General features: G+C 36.7%; 1 protein-coding gene across 1 annotated transcript in view; it reads left to right on the forward strand.

Annotated features, from left to right (window-relative positions):
* The first annotated feature begins 1,031 nt into the window (after positions 1-1,031).
* LOC107101523 overlaps positions 1,032-15,407 on the forward strand; it is a 22,562-nt gene continuing 8,186 nt past the window's right edge. The window contains exons 1-4 of the mRNA XM_015400470.1: positions 1,032-1,220; positions 12,137-12,316; positions 12,822-12,897; positions 14,962-15,216. Of these exons, the coding sequence (XP_015255956.1) occupies positions 12,837-12,897; positions 14,962-15,216 (316 nt within the window). The 5' untranslated portion in view covers positions 1,032-1,220; positions 12,137-12,316; positions 12,822-12,836. The remainder of the gene's footprint in view (positions 1,221-12,136; positions 12,317-12,821; positions 12,898-14,961; positions 15,217-15,407) is intronic.

Consider the following 15,407-nt stretch of genomic DNA (forward strand, 5'->3'; position numbering starts at 1 on the left):
CTTTCCTAGCAAAGCATTATGGGATTTGCTGTCACAACGGCCTGCTGTTGCTACACGACAATGGTGACACATAACAAAGATGGCACAGGCCCCATGCAGTGAGGCAGAACCTCGCTACCAACAGGGAGTGAAAAGTAGTGATCATCTGTCCGAATTGTCAGTTAACTGAGCCCACTATATAGTCCCTGCTCTATATAGTACTTGAGGGATTTAGGGGTTAGGGCGGGCGTTCTGACACAGCCATATTTTATTATTGTAAAGAAGCTCAAATGCCTTGTATACCTGTTGCCCCGACATCCATCCATTTTCCGTCACGCTTATCCCAAGTTCGCAAGGGGTGCTGGTGCCTATCTCCAGCTGTCTACGGGTGAGAGGAGGGGTCCACCCTGGACAGGTCACCAGTCCATCGCAGGGCAACACAGAGACAAACAAGCCTTCATGCACACACTCACACCTAAGGAGAATTTAGAGAAGCCAATTAACCTAACAGTCATGTTTTTTGACTGTGGGAGGAAGCCGGAGTACCTGGAGAGTACCCACGCATGCTCAGGGAGAACATGCAAACTCCATGCAGAAAGACTCGGGCCGGGGATCAAACCCGGAGCCTTCTTGCTGCAAGTTTTGCCCCAAAAGAAATAAAAAATAATTCAGTAGAATAATGAACTTCGGAATTTCCTGGATTCTTTGATCAACCGTCAACCACAGTTGCACTCATTTAAAGCGTGCAGTCAGGTCTCGCTTGAAGCAGAAACAATAGAAAGAAGTCAAAGTTAAACAGAAACATCCATAATGAAAGAATTAGAAGTTCAACAACAACTGAACTGTGGATAGACTTAAAATAGCCCAACTAATTGGCTTACATCTGTATGTTGGTATGCCTTTGTAGACACTGTGTAAATACACCAGATGGAGGGAAAAAAGGCAACAGTTGTTGAACAGGTTAGCCTGCAGTTCTGTTGATTGCTGCTGCCTGCAGATTGCTCCTCCTTTTTTTAATCTGACGTTGAAAGTTTGCAGACATTGAGCGCGGGGATGTTTTCTAACCAGCAAAAACGAGGAATTGATGCAATTTTTAGGAATTGCATCTATTACAGTTCTGTTTTTTTTCAGACTCATATGGAAAACCTATATAGAGGAAACATTAAGTGGCGTTGTGAGGTCTGTGCAATAACCAGAACACAGGCGTTGGCATAATCCCCAGAGGAGGTGACAGGATGAAGGTAAAGGTGACCTCATTTAAAGCCTCTTTGGCGGAGGGCAACTTGTTCATGTATCTACCTCTGTGCTTCACAGTCTTAAGTATTATGTTAATAGTTGCAGACTATTAACTGGTGTTTCTGTGCTGCATGTTTTTCAAAATACAACAGCAACAAAAAAAATAGGAGTTTCTGTTTGATAGAACCTTTAAACATAGTGTTTTGAGTTGCACAGGCCAGTGATAAGTGTGAATGGGGTATTTGGATGTAGAGAAAAGCTTAGTGTCTCCGTGTTACTAAGTGGATTTCTCTTGCAGTGAATGGCAGCTGTCCCATATGGAGCAGCCGGTGAAGCCATGATATACCGATCCATGAGAGAGGAGGGAAATCTCTGCTCTTAACGGCATTTGTGTGACTGCTGCTGACTTTTTTTTCCTTAAATATCTTTATCTTTTTTGGTTGATGGGATGGCAGAAAGTGAGCCCAGTTATTTTTCACTGGAAAAACGATCTAGAAGATTTTTTTTACATTAAGTGTATTTATCCTTATTTTGAGTAGGTTAATGAGACAATTTGCTAATGGAATCAGTATTTTTACTCTTAAAATAAGATATTTAGATAAAATGCACTTAAAATAAGACAATGCAGTTGTTTATTTCTTATTTTAAATGTAAATCGTAGTGTTCCATTGGCAAAATGTCTCTTTTACCTTCACAATTCAAGAACAAACACACTTATTTTAAGAAAAAATGACTTATTTATTATTTTTTCCAGTGTAAAATTAAAAATTGATTTTATAAACCACCTTAAAACATGTGTTTTCCACTGGTCACATACTTTGTTACATTTTTCTTTTTCCTTTAAAAGGAGTGAGTTGAACAGAGGTGTGTTTTGAACATGCCTTTATTAGTCATTTACATGTGAGAGGGCGTAGCTGCCCCGGAGACAACAAGTCCTAATAAGCTCGGTAACAATAAACCTTAGTCGGCTTTAACCATTGATGAGCCAGCAGCTGACATAACAAAAGCAACTCTAACAATAGAAATTAATGCATGCTCTGACTTAGTGCTGTTTTATTGTTAGGGAAGTGTTACATGCAAAAGTCGCACCGTCTTGCCCTATCTAATATAAGGGAGCAATTAAATGGAACTAATCTCTAGATGTGTTGGAAGCAGTGAAACAAAGGGGCGATTAAGTCAAGCACCCCAAGAGTGGGTGTGTCATACATCATCACTGATGATCCCTGACAGAGAGGCTCTGGTGACAGAGGGGGCCTCCGAATTGCTTCCATTGCTGGCCTTGAGCAGTGAGATCTCGGCGCTGACCCTCCCCCCACCATCTTCTTCCTGTTTCTCATGGTTGTCTGGCTGCTCCTGTCTATACAATATTAGCAGGGTCTGGGAACATACAACTGTGTGCTCTACAGATAGCCTCATAAAATGGCGCCCATAATTGGCCCCTGGAAGTCAAGCAGTAAACAGCACAAAGGAGCACCATAACTAGTCATGTTATTTTTACTTTATGTTCCTTTCACTACAATGGTAAACCATCGTGCATCCTTATGTGGAGCAAGTGATTGTTTTGTAGACAGGTGTTGGATTAAGATGTGTGTTTTTTTTTTTTAATATTCCAGTAAATTACAGCAGATCTGTTCTGATTACATCTTACTGGAGGGTTCTTAAGTGTGAATGCGCTTTTTAAAACCATGCCGATTCAATTCAATTCAGTTTACTTATATATAGCACCAATTCACAACACGTCATCTCAAGGCACTTTACAATGCAACCAAATCATACAGTGAAATCGATTCAAAGTTTTCTATCAAAGGAAAACCAGTTGATTGCATCGACTCATTGACTCAAAGGCAATCCCTCACACTAATCATGCTTGTAGCAACAGTGAAGAGGAGGTTCAAGGAGACAGAAGCCAACATGGAAAAAGAAGCAGAGATACAAAGGGCAACTGTAAACCAGCTCTACAGGCGGCCCCGTCCAGGAAACACACAGCCAGGCAGACGAGCACAACATCTCTTTTGGATCTAGGAGTGAGGGATTGTTGTAAAGTAAACAACACAATGCAAGCGAAAATCTACTGTCGCTACTTGCTGATCTAGTTGGAACGTATTCTGTAAAGTCATTGATCAATACAATTCGCAGGATTTCTTAGATAGGAACTTTTTAACCAGTGGGACTGTTTGATCTCATTAAATTGTCTCTATAAAGTGACTTAAGAAGACATGTATTCAATGTATCTCTATACACTAGAGATAGAGAAAACCGAACTGAATTTAGGTTCAAACTTTGACTGATCATCTCCAGAACCAATTAGTTTGTTTTAGATGATTATTTTTGTGTCATTTATTCAATGGTCCAATGTGGATGTTCGGACACAGCCATGGTGTTTTGAAAACCATTAGTATTTCAATTCAATTCAGTTCATGGGCGTAGGTTTGCATAGGGACCATAGGGACATGTCCCTACCAACATTTTGGACCAACCTACTTGTCCCTACCAACAATTACATGTGAATAACATTTTTATATTTTACAATACAGCGTTGTTGCAACAGTAGAGGAGTTATGGATGGAGAACATTGACAAACGAAAACATGTTTAATCTGAAATGCATAATGTTTTTTTTTTTTTTTTTTTTTTACAGTTTTGGTATAGTTCCTGCTCTAAGTGGGTCGCTTTATGAGCTAAAGACATGTTTTAGAGTCTCTATACTCCAGTTAACGATTTGTTGACATTATTTCAATAATTGATTCATTCAATGAACTGTTTCAGCCCTAAATGAAATACATGAAATGTGTTAAACAGAGTAACTACAGCCCAGATGTACAACTTGTAGACTTAAGTTAATATATTAAATGCTCAGTGTCAGTTCCTCTTCTAGTTCCAGTGCACATGTAAATACAATACATTTATTTGGCATCCCTTTAATCTATTATTTTGCTTTGTTTCATCATACAAAGAGAACATTTAAAATATAAGAGTGAGTTTTACCTGTTTACCTCTGCACAATTCTATATCTTCAAAACAAAAAAATATAACAGACATTTTTAGACTATATTCTGTTAAATAGGCACAGATTTACCTACTGTCTTTGTCGCTGGTAATTTCAAATGCAAACCTTTTCAAAGTGAGGAAAAGTCATAATCCCTCATTCATCAAAGCCAGTTAAGCTTCAGTCATTGATAAACAGAATCTAGTGTGTAGTGCTTATAAAATTTGTATACCGTAAATGTAGCAAGAAATGCTGCTTTTCTCTTTTAATCGAAATACACCCTGATTTTCACGTCAAGCATAACAAAAGGAGCATGCATATTATGGCATAGGACCAATGACATCAGACCAGTAGTGTCCCTACCAAAGTTGAAATCAAACCTACGCCCTTGATTCAGTTTATTTATATAGCGCCAATTCCCAACACGTCATCTCAAGGCAATTTACAGTTCACCAGATCATCCAGTCAAATTGGTTCAAAGATTTCTATCTAAGAAAAACCAGTTGATTGCATCGACTCGTCAATTCAAGTGCAATCCCTCACACTAAGCATGCTTGGAGCGACAGTGGAGAGGAAACACTCCCTTTAAACAGGAAGAAACCTCCAGCAGAACCAGGCTCAGTGTGAGCGGCCATCAGCCAAGGCCAACTGGCAGATGGCCATACAACTACTTATCATTTGAAAGTTTTTGTATGTAAAAATCACCATGTTCTTTTGTGGAAAACTGAAGTGTTATTTCAAAATAGGAAAAATGCAGCACTATAATCATTCAAACTAAATACTCAACTGAACTTTATAGTGAATGTTTTTGTAACTTTTATAGTATCAGAAATTACATCTATAGCCTAAACATGAATGGGTTCTTAATTCTAGTAACATTGTTACAGTGGTTAATAGAGCTCATTTTAATCAAGCCAGCAACACCATAAATACATGTAGGGGGGTTTATTGACTTGTAAAAGAGATGCTCTTTGGCTTTGTGATGAAAATGCAGCATAGGCCACTTTAGTCCCCAGCTGTGCCTTTGGCCTGAACAATAAACTCTACATTTCCATCCAATAAGCTTTGTTTAGAGTAGTTTGACTGTATATTTATTGTAAATGTAATCATTAGTAGATGACCACTACTTTCGCTCCCCATTGGTCACATGACTCTGGCTCCCCGCATGGTGCCTGTGCCATCTTTTTTCACCTTCTTTGCTTAGTAGGGTGAGTTGGATATTTTAGTTAAAGTTTAGTTAAAGGGGTCAGGTTAGGTGATGTAAGTGAGAGTTGGTACAAAGGATGATTAAAAGGTTAGGGATTAGGTTTGTAGGGTCAAAGTAAGGTGCCCCGTGATTTTAGAGTAAAGCCGTTTTTTTTCAATCGTTGCTCACAGCTACAGCTCACACAGTATGACGAAACCACAGGATCATGTGTTATTGTTAAAAAGGAAAGGATGTTATTGGCAGGATAGGATTGAGGATTGTTAAGCCAATATTTGGGTTTGTAGGGGCACCGTGAGTTCAGTGTTAGCTATAAGACGTCAGGGTAAGGTGATAGTGACTTAGATGGGTAGTGTTTACTATAACCTTAGGTTTAGTTGCTAAAAAGTCACGATAAGGTCTGTCAATTATAGACGGTCAATCATAGACGGTCTGTCCATATCTAGGCATGGACAGACCGTCCATGCCTAGATATGGTTATTGTGTTTTGGTTGAGAAGAAAGTTAAAAAGGCTGTTATTGGCAGGATGGAATAAAGGACTGTTCGGCCCCAGCCTTGGATTGAACTCCAGTCCTGTATTTAAAGGGGTTTCCTCCATCTCACTGAGCTGGGTTTTGGCAGGGGGAATCAGGGGGTGCCAACTGTTCCTGGATACTTTAAAACAAAATAAAATAAAAATGGAAAAAGGGAAAATAGAATGGGGAGTTTAGGAGTTTGATTTATTAGTGGTATAGGTGTATGCGGTGGGTGAAAGGTGGATCCCTGGTTGGCTCTACTGGGTCAGAAACAGAAAGCGATGCAGGTGGATGCCCCCATTAAGTCCTGGATTGTGGATTACCTGACTGGCAGACCACAGTACATGCATGTGCAGCACTGCATGTACTGCATGTGCATCTCTCCCTTCCTCTTCACCCTGTACACTACGGACTTCAGATATTCTGCCACCTGCAGAAGTTTTCTGATGATTCTGCAGTAGTTGGATGTATCAACAATGGTGAGGAGATGAAGTACAAGGGTGTGGTGGATAATTTTGTCACCTGGTATGAGCAGAACCAACTGAAGCTCAATGGGGCAAAGACCAAGGAACTGGTGGTGGATCTGAGAAAGAGTAAGGCCACAGTGACCTGTTTCTATCTGTGGGGTCAACATGGACACTGTGGAGAATTATAAATACTTAGGGCTGCACTTAGACAATAAACTGGACTGGACTAAAATGCCCTCTACAGAAAGGGTCAGAGCCGTTTCCTTTTTTCTGAGACGCCTTAGTACCTTCAACATCTGCCGGACAATGTTTTATGAGTCTGTGGTGGCCAGTGCCATCCTTTGTGCTTTTGTGTGCTGGGGCAGCAGACTGAAGGTGAAAGACGCCAACAGACTTAACAAACTTAGCCGCGAGGCCAGTCACTTTGTTGAAGAGGAGCTTGACTCTCTGGCAGAAGTGTTGGCCAGAATAAAATCCATGCTGTACAATTCTACACATCCTCTTCATCATTTTCTGGTCACCCTAAGAAGCACCTTCAGTCAGAGACTCATTTCTGGCCATCAAACTGTATAATTCATCTCTCTGAGAGTTGTTTCATTTAATCACTTATTATTTACTTATTTTATTACTTCACTGTGTGCAAAAACATGGTCATGTGCAATAATTTTAATTTGGTATTGAGCAGCATTGTAAATTGTAAATACTGTTGATTGTATATGCTGAGGTCCTTATCTTATTTTATTCTTATATCTCACTTGTACTTACAATCTTATTTTTCTCTCTTCTGTAAATGGCTGCACTGCAAGAAAAGAATATCCCACAAGGTATTCATAAAGTATTTCTGATTCTGAAAGCACCTATGCATTACAGACCGGAGTTTGGTCTGGAGTTAAGGGAGGACAGGCAGTCCCGAACAAGCACCTTTTTTTAAAAGCCACCTCAAAACAGTTAGAGAGCATTCCCTATTTCTAGCTTTTTAAACATTATTTTCTCTATATCCCATTCAAACTGAAAAAAGGTTTGCCTTGGGTGCACTTCTTTAATCTACACCATGACTGTAAACCAGTCCCTGATTGGTTGCTGTGACGCAATTTCATGGAAAAGTTTGGCTTTTTCGACTTCAGTGATAACCACTCTGCTCTCTCCATGTGGTGCTGCTGTTTGACAACACCTCAGTTCTATTTAGTAGCAGCAGGTGAGAGGGGAGCAGTAAATGCTCTCACCGTGTGGGATTCACCTTTGGCTGCTTCCCTGCCCTTTTCCACGCAGTTTGCATAGGGATACTATATAGATTAACCACCCTTTCCGCGGACACTTTTGTTGGTCTGAAAGTACTTTGAGGGTCCTTGTTTGTCAGTAGTATATGTATGTCTAGGGGGTGCAGCTGAATCCCTGAAGGGCCTCCTATTTGTTTATCTGTCCCTATAGCTTTCTGGGTGAGGTGGATTTCCTTGCCTGCACTTCCCCTTTCTTTACTTGAGGTGTGGCTATTGGTTGTCAGTGGCATATGTATGTGTTGTGTTTGCAGTTGGATCATTTAAGGGTCCTTATTTTGAATATTCATTTCTATATCTTTCTCTGTGTGGTCCATATCCCTGCTGACGCTTGCCCTTTCATTGTTTGAGGTGTGGATGTGTAGTCTCTGTGAGTTGTGTACATGGAGTGGGTGTATGTGGACCCACTGGAGTCCTTGTTTCTGTTTATCAATCCCTATTTCCAGTGGTGGATGAAGTATTTAACAGTAGTACTTGAGTAAAAGTATTGATACTCACAGTCAAATCTTACTCAACTGCAAGTTAAAGCTAGTTGTTCAAAATCCTAAAGTTAAAGTACTAAAGTACTGACTTTGGAAGTACTGAAGTATTTAAAACTACTAAAGTATTAAAAAGTAACAATTACATTTTCTAATATTAGTATATTTATGTTTAATTTTCAGAGTTATTTTAAAGAACCTTGTAACTTTCAGAAGCCCCCTGATGTTTTGATGCATAGAACCACCTGCTACAGTTTCTACACCACCTGGAAAGAACTTCAGCATAAAAAAAGGCCACAAAAATAAAGACAGGTATTTTAATTATTATTTCTTATTTAAAGAAAACAGGAGTGTTTTAAATCTTCTCACACTTTCCCCATGGAATAGAGGTTCAAGGTTGAATCTATTACCAGAAAGAAACTGCAACTCTGATTTGAGAACTAATCCTTCTGAACAACTTGGCCACATGGCAACAACTAACATCTTAGTAAAGTTTATGAGCTACTAATAATATCGACCCTGAATTTCTCACATTTTGGAACGTCGTGCAAATCTAAAACAAAATCTAAAAACAGTGGTGTTTAAATTCGGCCCTAAAAGCTGTTATCTTACATGTTGAAATTGCATTTAAAAAGTAACAAGTAATTAGCAGCTTCCTCAAAATGTAGTGAAGTTGAAAGTACAAAATTACTCATGTACAGTAAAAATGCTCAAAAAAAGTACAATAATCTAGTAAATGTACTTTGTTACTTTCCACCACTGTACTACCTCGTAGCTATGCCTAGCAGAACATTTGAGGACTAATAATCATAGCGTTGGGTCTACAGGCGTTTCAACTGTTTATTACCAGATGGCAATAAAAACATACACAATGTATTTTTAAAATGGCCGGACAATAAGCGATATTCACTAAAAGCAATGACAGTGATTTATTTCTACTTCAATACTTATTACCATTTATATTCCATTTAATCTATCCCACACAGAGTTGTGTGAATCATTTATTGTTGCATAGTTTCTTTACCTTATGATAAATTACTAAGAAATACATTTTTAGCTTGTGTTTAAATTGCCTGAACGTTAAACCCAACACCAGCATGTTCCAGTGGTTGTGATAATGGAATGTAGTTTGCTCTTATGGGAATTATGAAGTGATCAGACTGACCAGTACTGTTGGCAGTAGGTGAAAGAAAAGTTTTTCTTTTACCATTAATATTATTATAAGAAATGTTTGTCTTTCTGTATTTTCAATATCCTTTTTTTAATGCTCCTGTCAATCATAGAAATTCAAAATGGAAGCACATTACAGATTTAAATTCCTTTGTGACGTTTCAAATGAGTATAATAATCCTATACTGACCCCTAGTGGTTGATATAATTGGTGTCGAATGAATATGAATGTTCAGAACTAGAGGATTCTAGCAGGTTTGATGATAATTTAACAGCATATATTCACATATTTAAATGGTGTTCAACATGAAATAAGCATAGAAGTGACAGAAATGTTCCAACTAAATACTAAAAATAACATAAAAGCCAGAAACATGGTAAGAAATAGATCCAATATTTGTTCTGTTTTAGTATTTAGAGATCAGATGAAAGTTTGTTCGCTTTGTTTCTGATGTTTATAGAGTTTATGTCCTCTAAAGATCACTCCTCCTACCCTAATAACTGCTATAATACTCTTTGTTCTGGGTCATTGCACTGATGGGTTAAAAACAATCCATTTTGGGTAGCTTTACCAAACCCAGCCCTGGTTAAATATTGGACAGAATAGATGCTAGGTTCATTTAACCCAACAATTTGGATTTATCCTTTAATACAGCAATTGGATTGTTTATAAAGCCAGATCAAGGGCTCACATTGACTTCACTGCTGCTGCTGTTGTTCAAACCAGCAAATGGGTTGTTAGTATATTGTTATTTTGAATATTACCATATATTTTATAACTATTATGCCAAATTAAAATCATGAATATTTTTGATATATTAGAACTATTAATTGTTAATATTGCACTTCTAATTATTTATTATCTTCTTCATGAAATACTTTTTCACAGATTTTTTACCAGACTGGATGCCCTAGCCTAGATACTACAATGGCTGTGTATAGAATGCTGCAGTTCATCATTGCTGTTGGGCAGAAAAATTTGATTTATAGAATTCAAATAAACTTTTTTATGAATGAATGCCCTACTTTATACAAAAGTGTTTCACAAATGTTGTGAATCAGATCTAGTTCAACACATCATACTGGGAAATATAGCAGACAGACAAGCTAACAAAATGTACAATAAAGGAATTGTTTAAGACATACAAGGTTTCAATGGTAAAGCAAGTACTTCCTGATCTACTATGAATTATGCTTTATACAGACATCAATAAAATCTTCATTACTCCAAAAAAATCGAAGGAGAAAAAGCATTCTTCTCTCTCCTTTGACAATTTTGGCTTTATTTCTGATAATTTATCCCTTTTTTACTGCTGCAAAGGGGTCAAAGTAGATTTAAATTTACAGGGTTTTGATATAGTAAAACATACAGAGAGAGCCGACATACTTGCCTTGTAAGGCTAACTAAAATGTTGAAATATTTAAAGGAAACAGAGAAAATGTTTTAATGACAATACAAGGAAATATTTACATCATACATGAATAGATAGAAAAAATAACTATGAGAGAGAAATATTCAAAGATCTATGTACCGTTTCATCTGAGTCTTTAACCAAAAATACGGTAAGCAAAGCAATAAAATATTTGCTTTGGATATCATTTAGGGATTCCTTTTGGTAGAAATTAAAGAATGTTTTGTATCACCTGGACGCTGGAAGAAATAATATATTGACAGTTAGACAAATGGATTTCTTACACTTGGCAGAGGATGATCAGCCACATAAAGTTTATTAAGTAGCGAGAGCAGGAAGAGCCATACTGCTGAGAGCAAACGACCAGTGTGGAGCGTTAAGTGCAACCTCAGAGCTAACGCACGCAAAGACGCCTATCTGCACAAGCACAGCTTGAAGATTGGAGTTTGTGAGAGTTCAGCGTGCAGTGCTGGACGATGCTGGATTATTTTCATACCTGCCGCTGCTGCTATGGCTACACAACTGATACTGCTTAGCAGATTACAGCACAATGATGCATTTTAAATGTCTGACAGACCGACCGCTAACATTTTTATTTAGTCTCGTCTTGTCAATGAAAACTCACACTCATGAGTCGTCATGTTTTCATCATCAAAGATCCACGTTCATCTCGTCAGTTTTCGTTATGGTAATGATAAGAAGGAGCATTAGCGCAAAAATTAATAAAAGTATTAATAAATATTATTAAATAAAAGTATTTGTGCTTTGCAACTTTGTAATTGTACTTTTTTTTATCTATTACAGAACAAAATTCGGTATTTGCACTTAAAATTTGAAAAAAGTGTAAAAAAAAAAAAAACTGTACTTTTGAATTTTTTTGTATTTTTCAAATACAAAACTTATAGTCTAACTCTCTCTGCAACTTCAAATTCACACTTAAAATGCACAAATAGTTTTGATTCCAAATTACCTTCAGATAAATGCATCGGTTATTAGTTTGTGTGATACATTTTCTGTTTGTTCTTCCTCTCTTTCTGTAGGTGTAGAGGCGGACTGGGAGGATTTTTATCTTGTATTTTCCTTTTTTCTGTCTATCGTTCTTTTTGCCCTCTAATTTTTCTCCTAACCTCTCTCCCTTTCTTTTGTCATTTTCCTTTAAATGTCCTTTTTGTGCCCATTACATCTGAAATAATCCCAAAGCACGTCTAATACAGCTTTTTTCACATATAAAGTGGAGCATTATAGCAAAAGTCGTAATGCTCCATTTGTGAAAATAAATTTTTGGGTTTCTCTTTGGCACTACGAAGACGATTAACAGAACATGTTAATTAAAAGGAAAAAAGTCAGTTTAAAAGACACCTAAAGAAAAATGTTTAATTTCTCCTCTGCTGACACACCTCCTCTTCACCTGTCAGGTGTGTCTCCAGGTGAAACATCTAAAGGCTTTATTGCTCAGTGACGTGTTTTCCGAGCAGATAAGTGTTGGCGTTAGTGACCAAGGTTGAACTTTGCTCCCTGTGTCAGTTTGAGTCCCACCTGCTGGTCCAGGAAATGCAGCTCTGATCAACAGCACAGTCCACAGCAGCCGCCACGGAGTAAGTACATCAAAAATACAGATGATTATCCCTTTCAATACGCTATTTTCTTTTGTTTTTACGTGGAGAATTAAAACAACTAATACATGAAAGAAAACATTGAATAGTAAAATTGTAATACAATATTATATATTCTACAGTAAAGGAATGTTACAAAGATTGTATTGGTACAATGATACAGTGACACTGCTTTGGAAAGTTCAAGATGGTTTTATTAAATAGTTAAATAATTTTATCCTTTTTGATGCAATTAAGTTATTTTTCCCTGTTTGTCTACAGTCAGATGGTTTTCTCCTTTAAATTTCTTTCTCCCTACCAGGTTCAAATATATATATGTTTCACTTGTAGAGACGTTCTTAATCATGTAAAATCAGCTTAGAAAAAAAAAAAAGATTTTTTTTCTTTAGAGGTATGTGGGTATGTTAAGGTTTATATTGTTTTTTGGTTTTATTTCTAATTCCGCTACAGATCTGTGATTGAAACATGTGTTTATGTTACCCTTCAGAGTGAAAGCACTGAAATGATTGCTTCCTGGAAATTATGGTTTGGCCTTGTGTTCATTTGTTCACAACAATGCAGAGGTTAGTGTATTTATTATATTTCATTTCTAAATGTATGCACTGTGTGGCTGATTAGAGATTCTAAGTTTATACACCGTATAAAACAGCAAGAGATATAAAAAGAAAGAGATGTGTAAAGACATGTTAATATTTTTAACAGGCAGTCACTCGGATCATTAAGGCTTTTCTACAGTAGAATCTGAATATTATTGGTCCCATTTATGATTGAATGACATTAAAGTTACATATTGAAAAATAAATGTAAAACATGAATTTGAAAGCAGAAGTGTTTTTTTCTGCTTTAACAAGCAAAGATGGCCCCTATCAGCTACAGTCCAGAAATTAGCCGCAACCAAGACTAAAGGAAGCATGTCAGCATCTAAAAACATTTGATCAGAGCATGCAGACCTACATTAACATGATGTTTGGTTGCATTCTGGGACCAGCAAGATAGGGTGAAAGCAGATTGATTTAGCTTCTAAACTCCTAAGTCTTACAGTATTTAAAACTAATAATGGGAGAGCTGATCATCAAACATTTACTGTCATTTGATTAATTGATTGAATGCTTGATTGACTTTATTAATCACACAGTAGAGAAATTTACTTGTTAGATTGGCTCAATAATCAAAAAGAAGGTGCCAAAAGTGGTGCATATGGAGGGTATATATATATATATATATATATATATATATATATATATATATAAAACAGCTGAAGTCTCTTTATTTACAGGATTATTATTGCACTCGGTATTAACTAGGTATTTATTGTAGAAGCTCATTGGTAGAATTTTCTTATGACAGAAAGAAGAACACTTGAAAACGATTCACACAATTTTGTCCTCCCAAGGGGAAAACATTTATTTACAATTCAAATTCCTAACACTTCAGTTTTCCCTCTCCAGAGGGAAATAGCTGAGATTGTCTGTTGTGATGTGTAGCGCTGTAATGGTCTACTGAAGACAGCATGTGAATTTGATCTGTCAAAATAAGCGCTTCTTCCCTGTCCTGTGGGCAAATGAGATATTTGACTGAAGGTGTCTTGATTTTTGAGAATTCTACCATTTGAGCCTCCAACATTATTTAAATGGGTATATATATATATATATATATATATATATATATATATATATATATATATATATATATATATATATATATTTATATAGGACTGGATATCAAATATAAAAACAGGTTATTGAACGGGGTATTACATAGTAATTGCACATTAGGTATTGCATAAGTTATTAGATTTTTAGCGATTCATTTTGATTATAACCATCTATTTTCCAAGTATAACATACTTTATCTATGTAAACTGAGGGGAGTGGTTCAGACATCTAATTATTGCATACACTCATTCAGTTGATAATCAGACAAATAGACTTACAAAAGTTATTATTCATGTAATATGAATTCTTTAAAATCAAACTACTTAGGTTTGTCAATTTGACATCAATGTAGGGCATGTGAAGGATTGTTTTTAGGATTTCCTTGTGTTTGAGTTTCAGTCCATTCAGACGGCAACAAAGCAAAGTGCTTTTTAAAATATTCACGCACTCTGAGCAAACATGAACACTTTTCAAACACCAGAGTAAACATAACAGGCAGGCTGTGCTTCGTTTCAAAGTTTTCTCCTGATTCCATTCTTTGGTCTAAAATTATAATCTTCATCAAGCCTAATTTGATACATATATAAGTTGATCTGTTCATCGATCATCTCTGATAAAAAAATAAAAAATTACATTTTTTCTCTCCACTTTTTAGGAATAAAGTTAATCGAGGCATAATACTCCTAGATTAAATCATTTTTTGTTAACTTTAGATCACCCATCTCAATAAATAGGACAAAATATTTATATAACTGTGTTTAAGGTCAGAATGAAAATCTATTTATTGGAGGTTTATATTAGAGAAAATTAACAAAGGATAATTCAATTGTTCTCTTTATTGACTTCTTTGAGCGAAACATGAGAGTTTTGTCCTGTTTACAAATAAAGAGTTCATAAAACACCATTATGTTTAGATCGATGATAACATAAAGGCTCTTGTCTTATTTTATAAATTCTCTGTTTTCTTTCCAGTGGAAACTCAGAAACTCCAGGTCGAGCCTCTGGACTTGGCAGCTTTGAGAGGTTCTGATGTCCAGTTTATCGCCAACGTTGAGGGAACTTGGGATGTCATGACCTGGAAGGTTGGAAAGCTTCTAGTACTGACCATAGCCGACGACATAATCGGATCTGGGAGATTCAATGCTAGTTTCTGCTATAATGACTCAAGACGTTGCGTGGAGTTCAAGATCTATGATGTCAGCCATGAAGATAGTGGAGCAGTTGAGTGTGAACTACAAAGTCATGGATCCCTGACAGCTCAGCTCTATGTACAAGGTGGAGTCAATGCATCTCCTCTTTTCACACTGGTATCTTTTTATACAAATAAGAATTTGTGAATGTGGCTTTAAAGGGATAGTTCGGTATTTTTGACATGAATCTGTATGGCATCCCCATCACCAGTGTCATGCAATCACACT

Source organism: Cyprinodon variegatus, unplaced genomic scaffold, assembly GCF_000732505.1.
Source record: "Cyprinodon variegatus isolate N-32 unplaced genomic scaffold, C_variegatus-1.0 Scaffold1108, whole genome shotgun sequence".
In the NCBI taxonomy this organism is placed as follows: domain Eukaryota; kingdom Metazoa; phylum Chordata; class Actinopteri; order Cyprinodontiformes; family Cyprinodontidae; genus Cyprinodon; species Cyprinodon variegatus.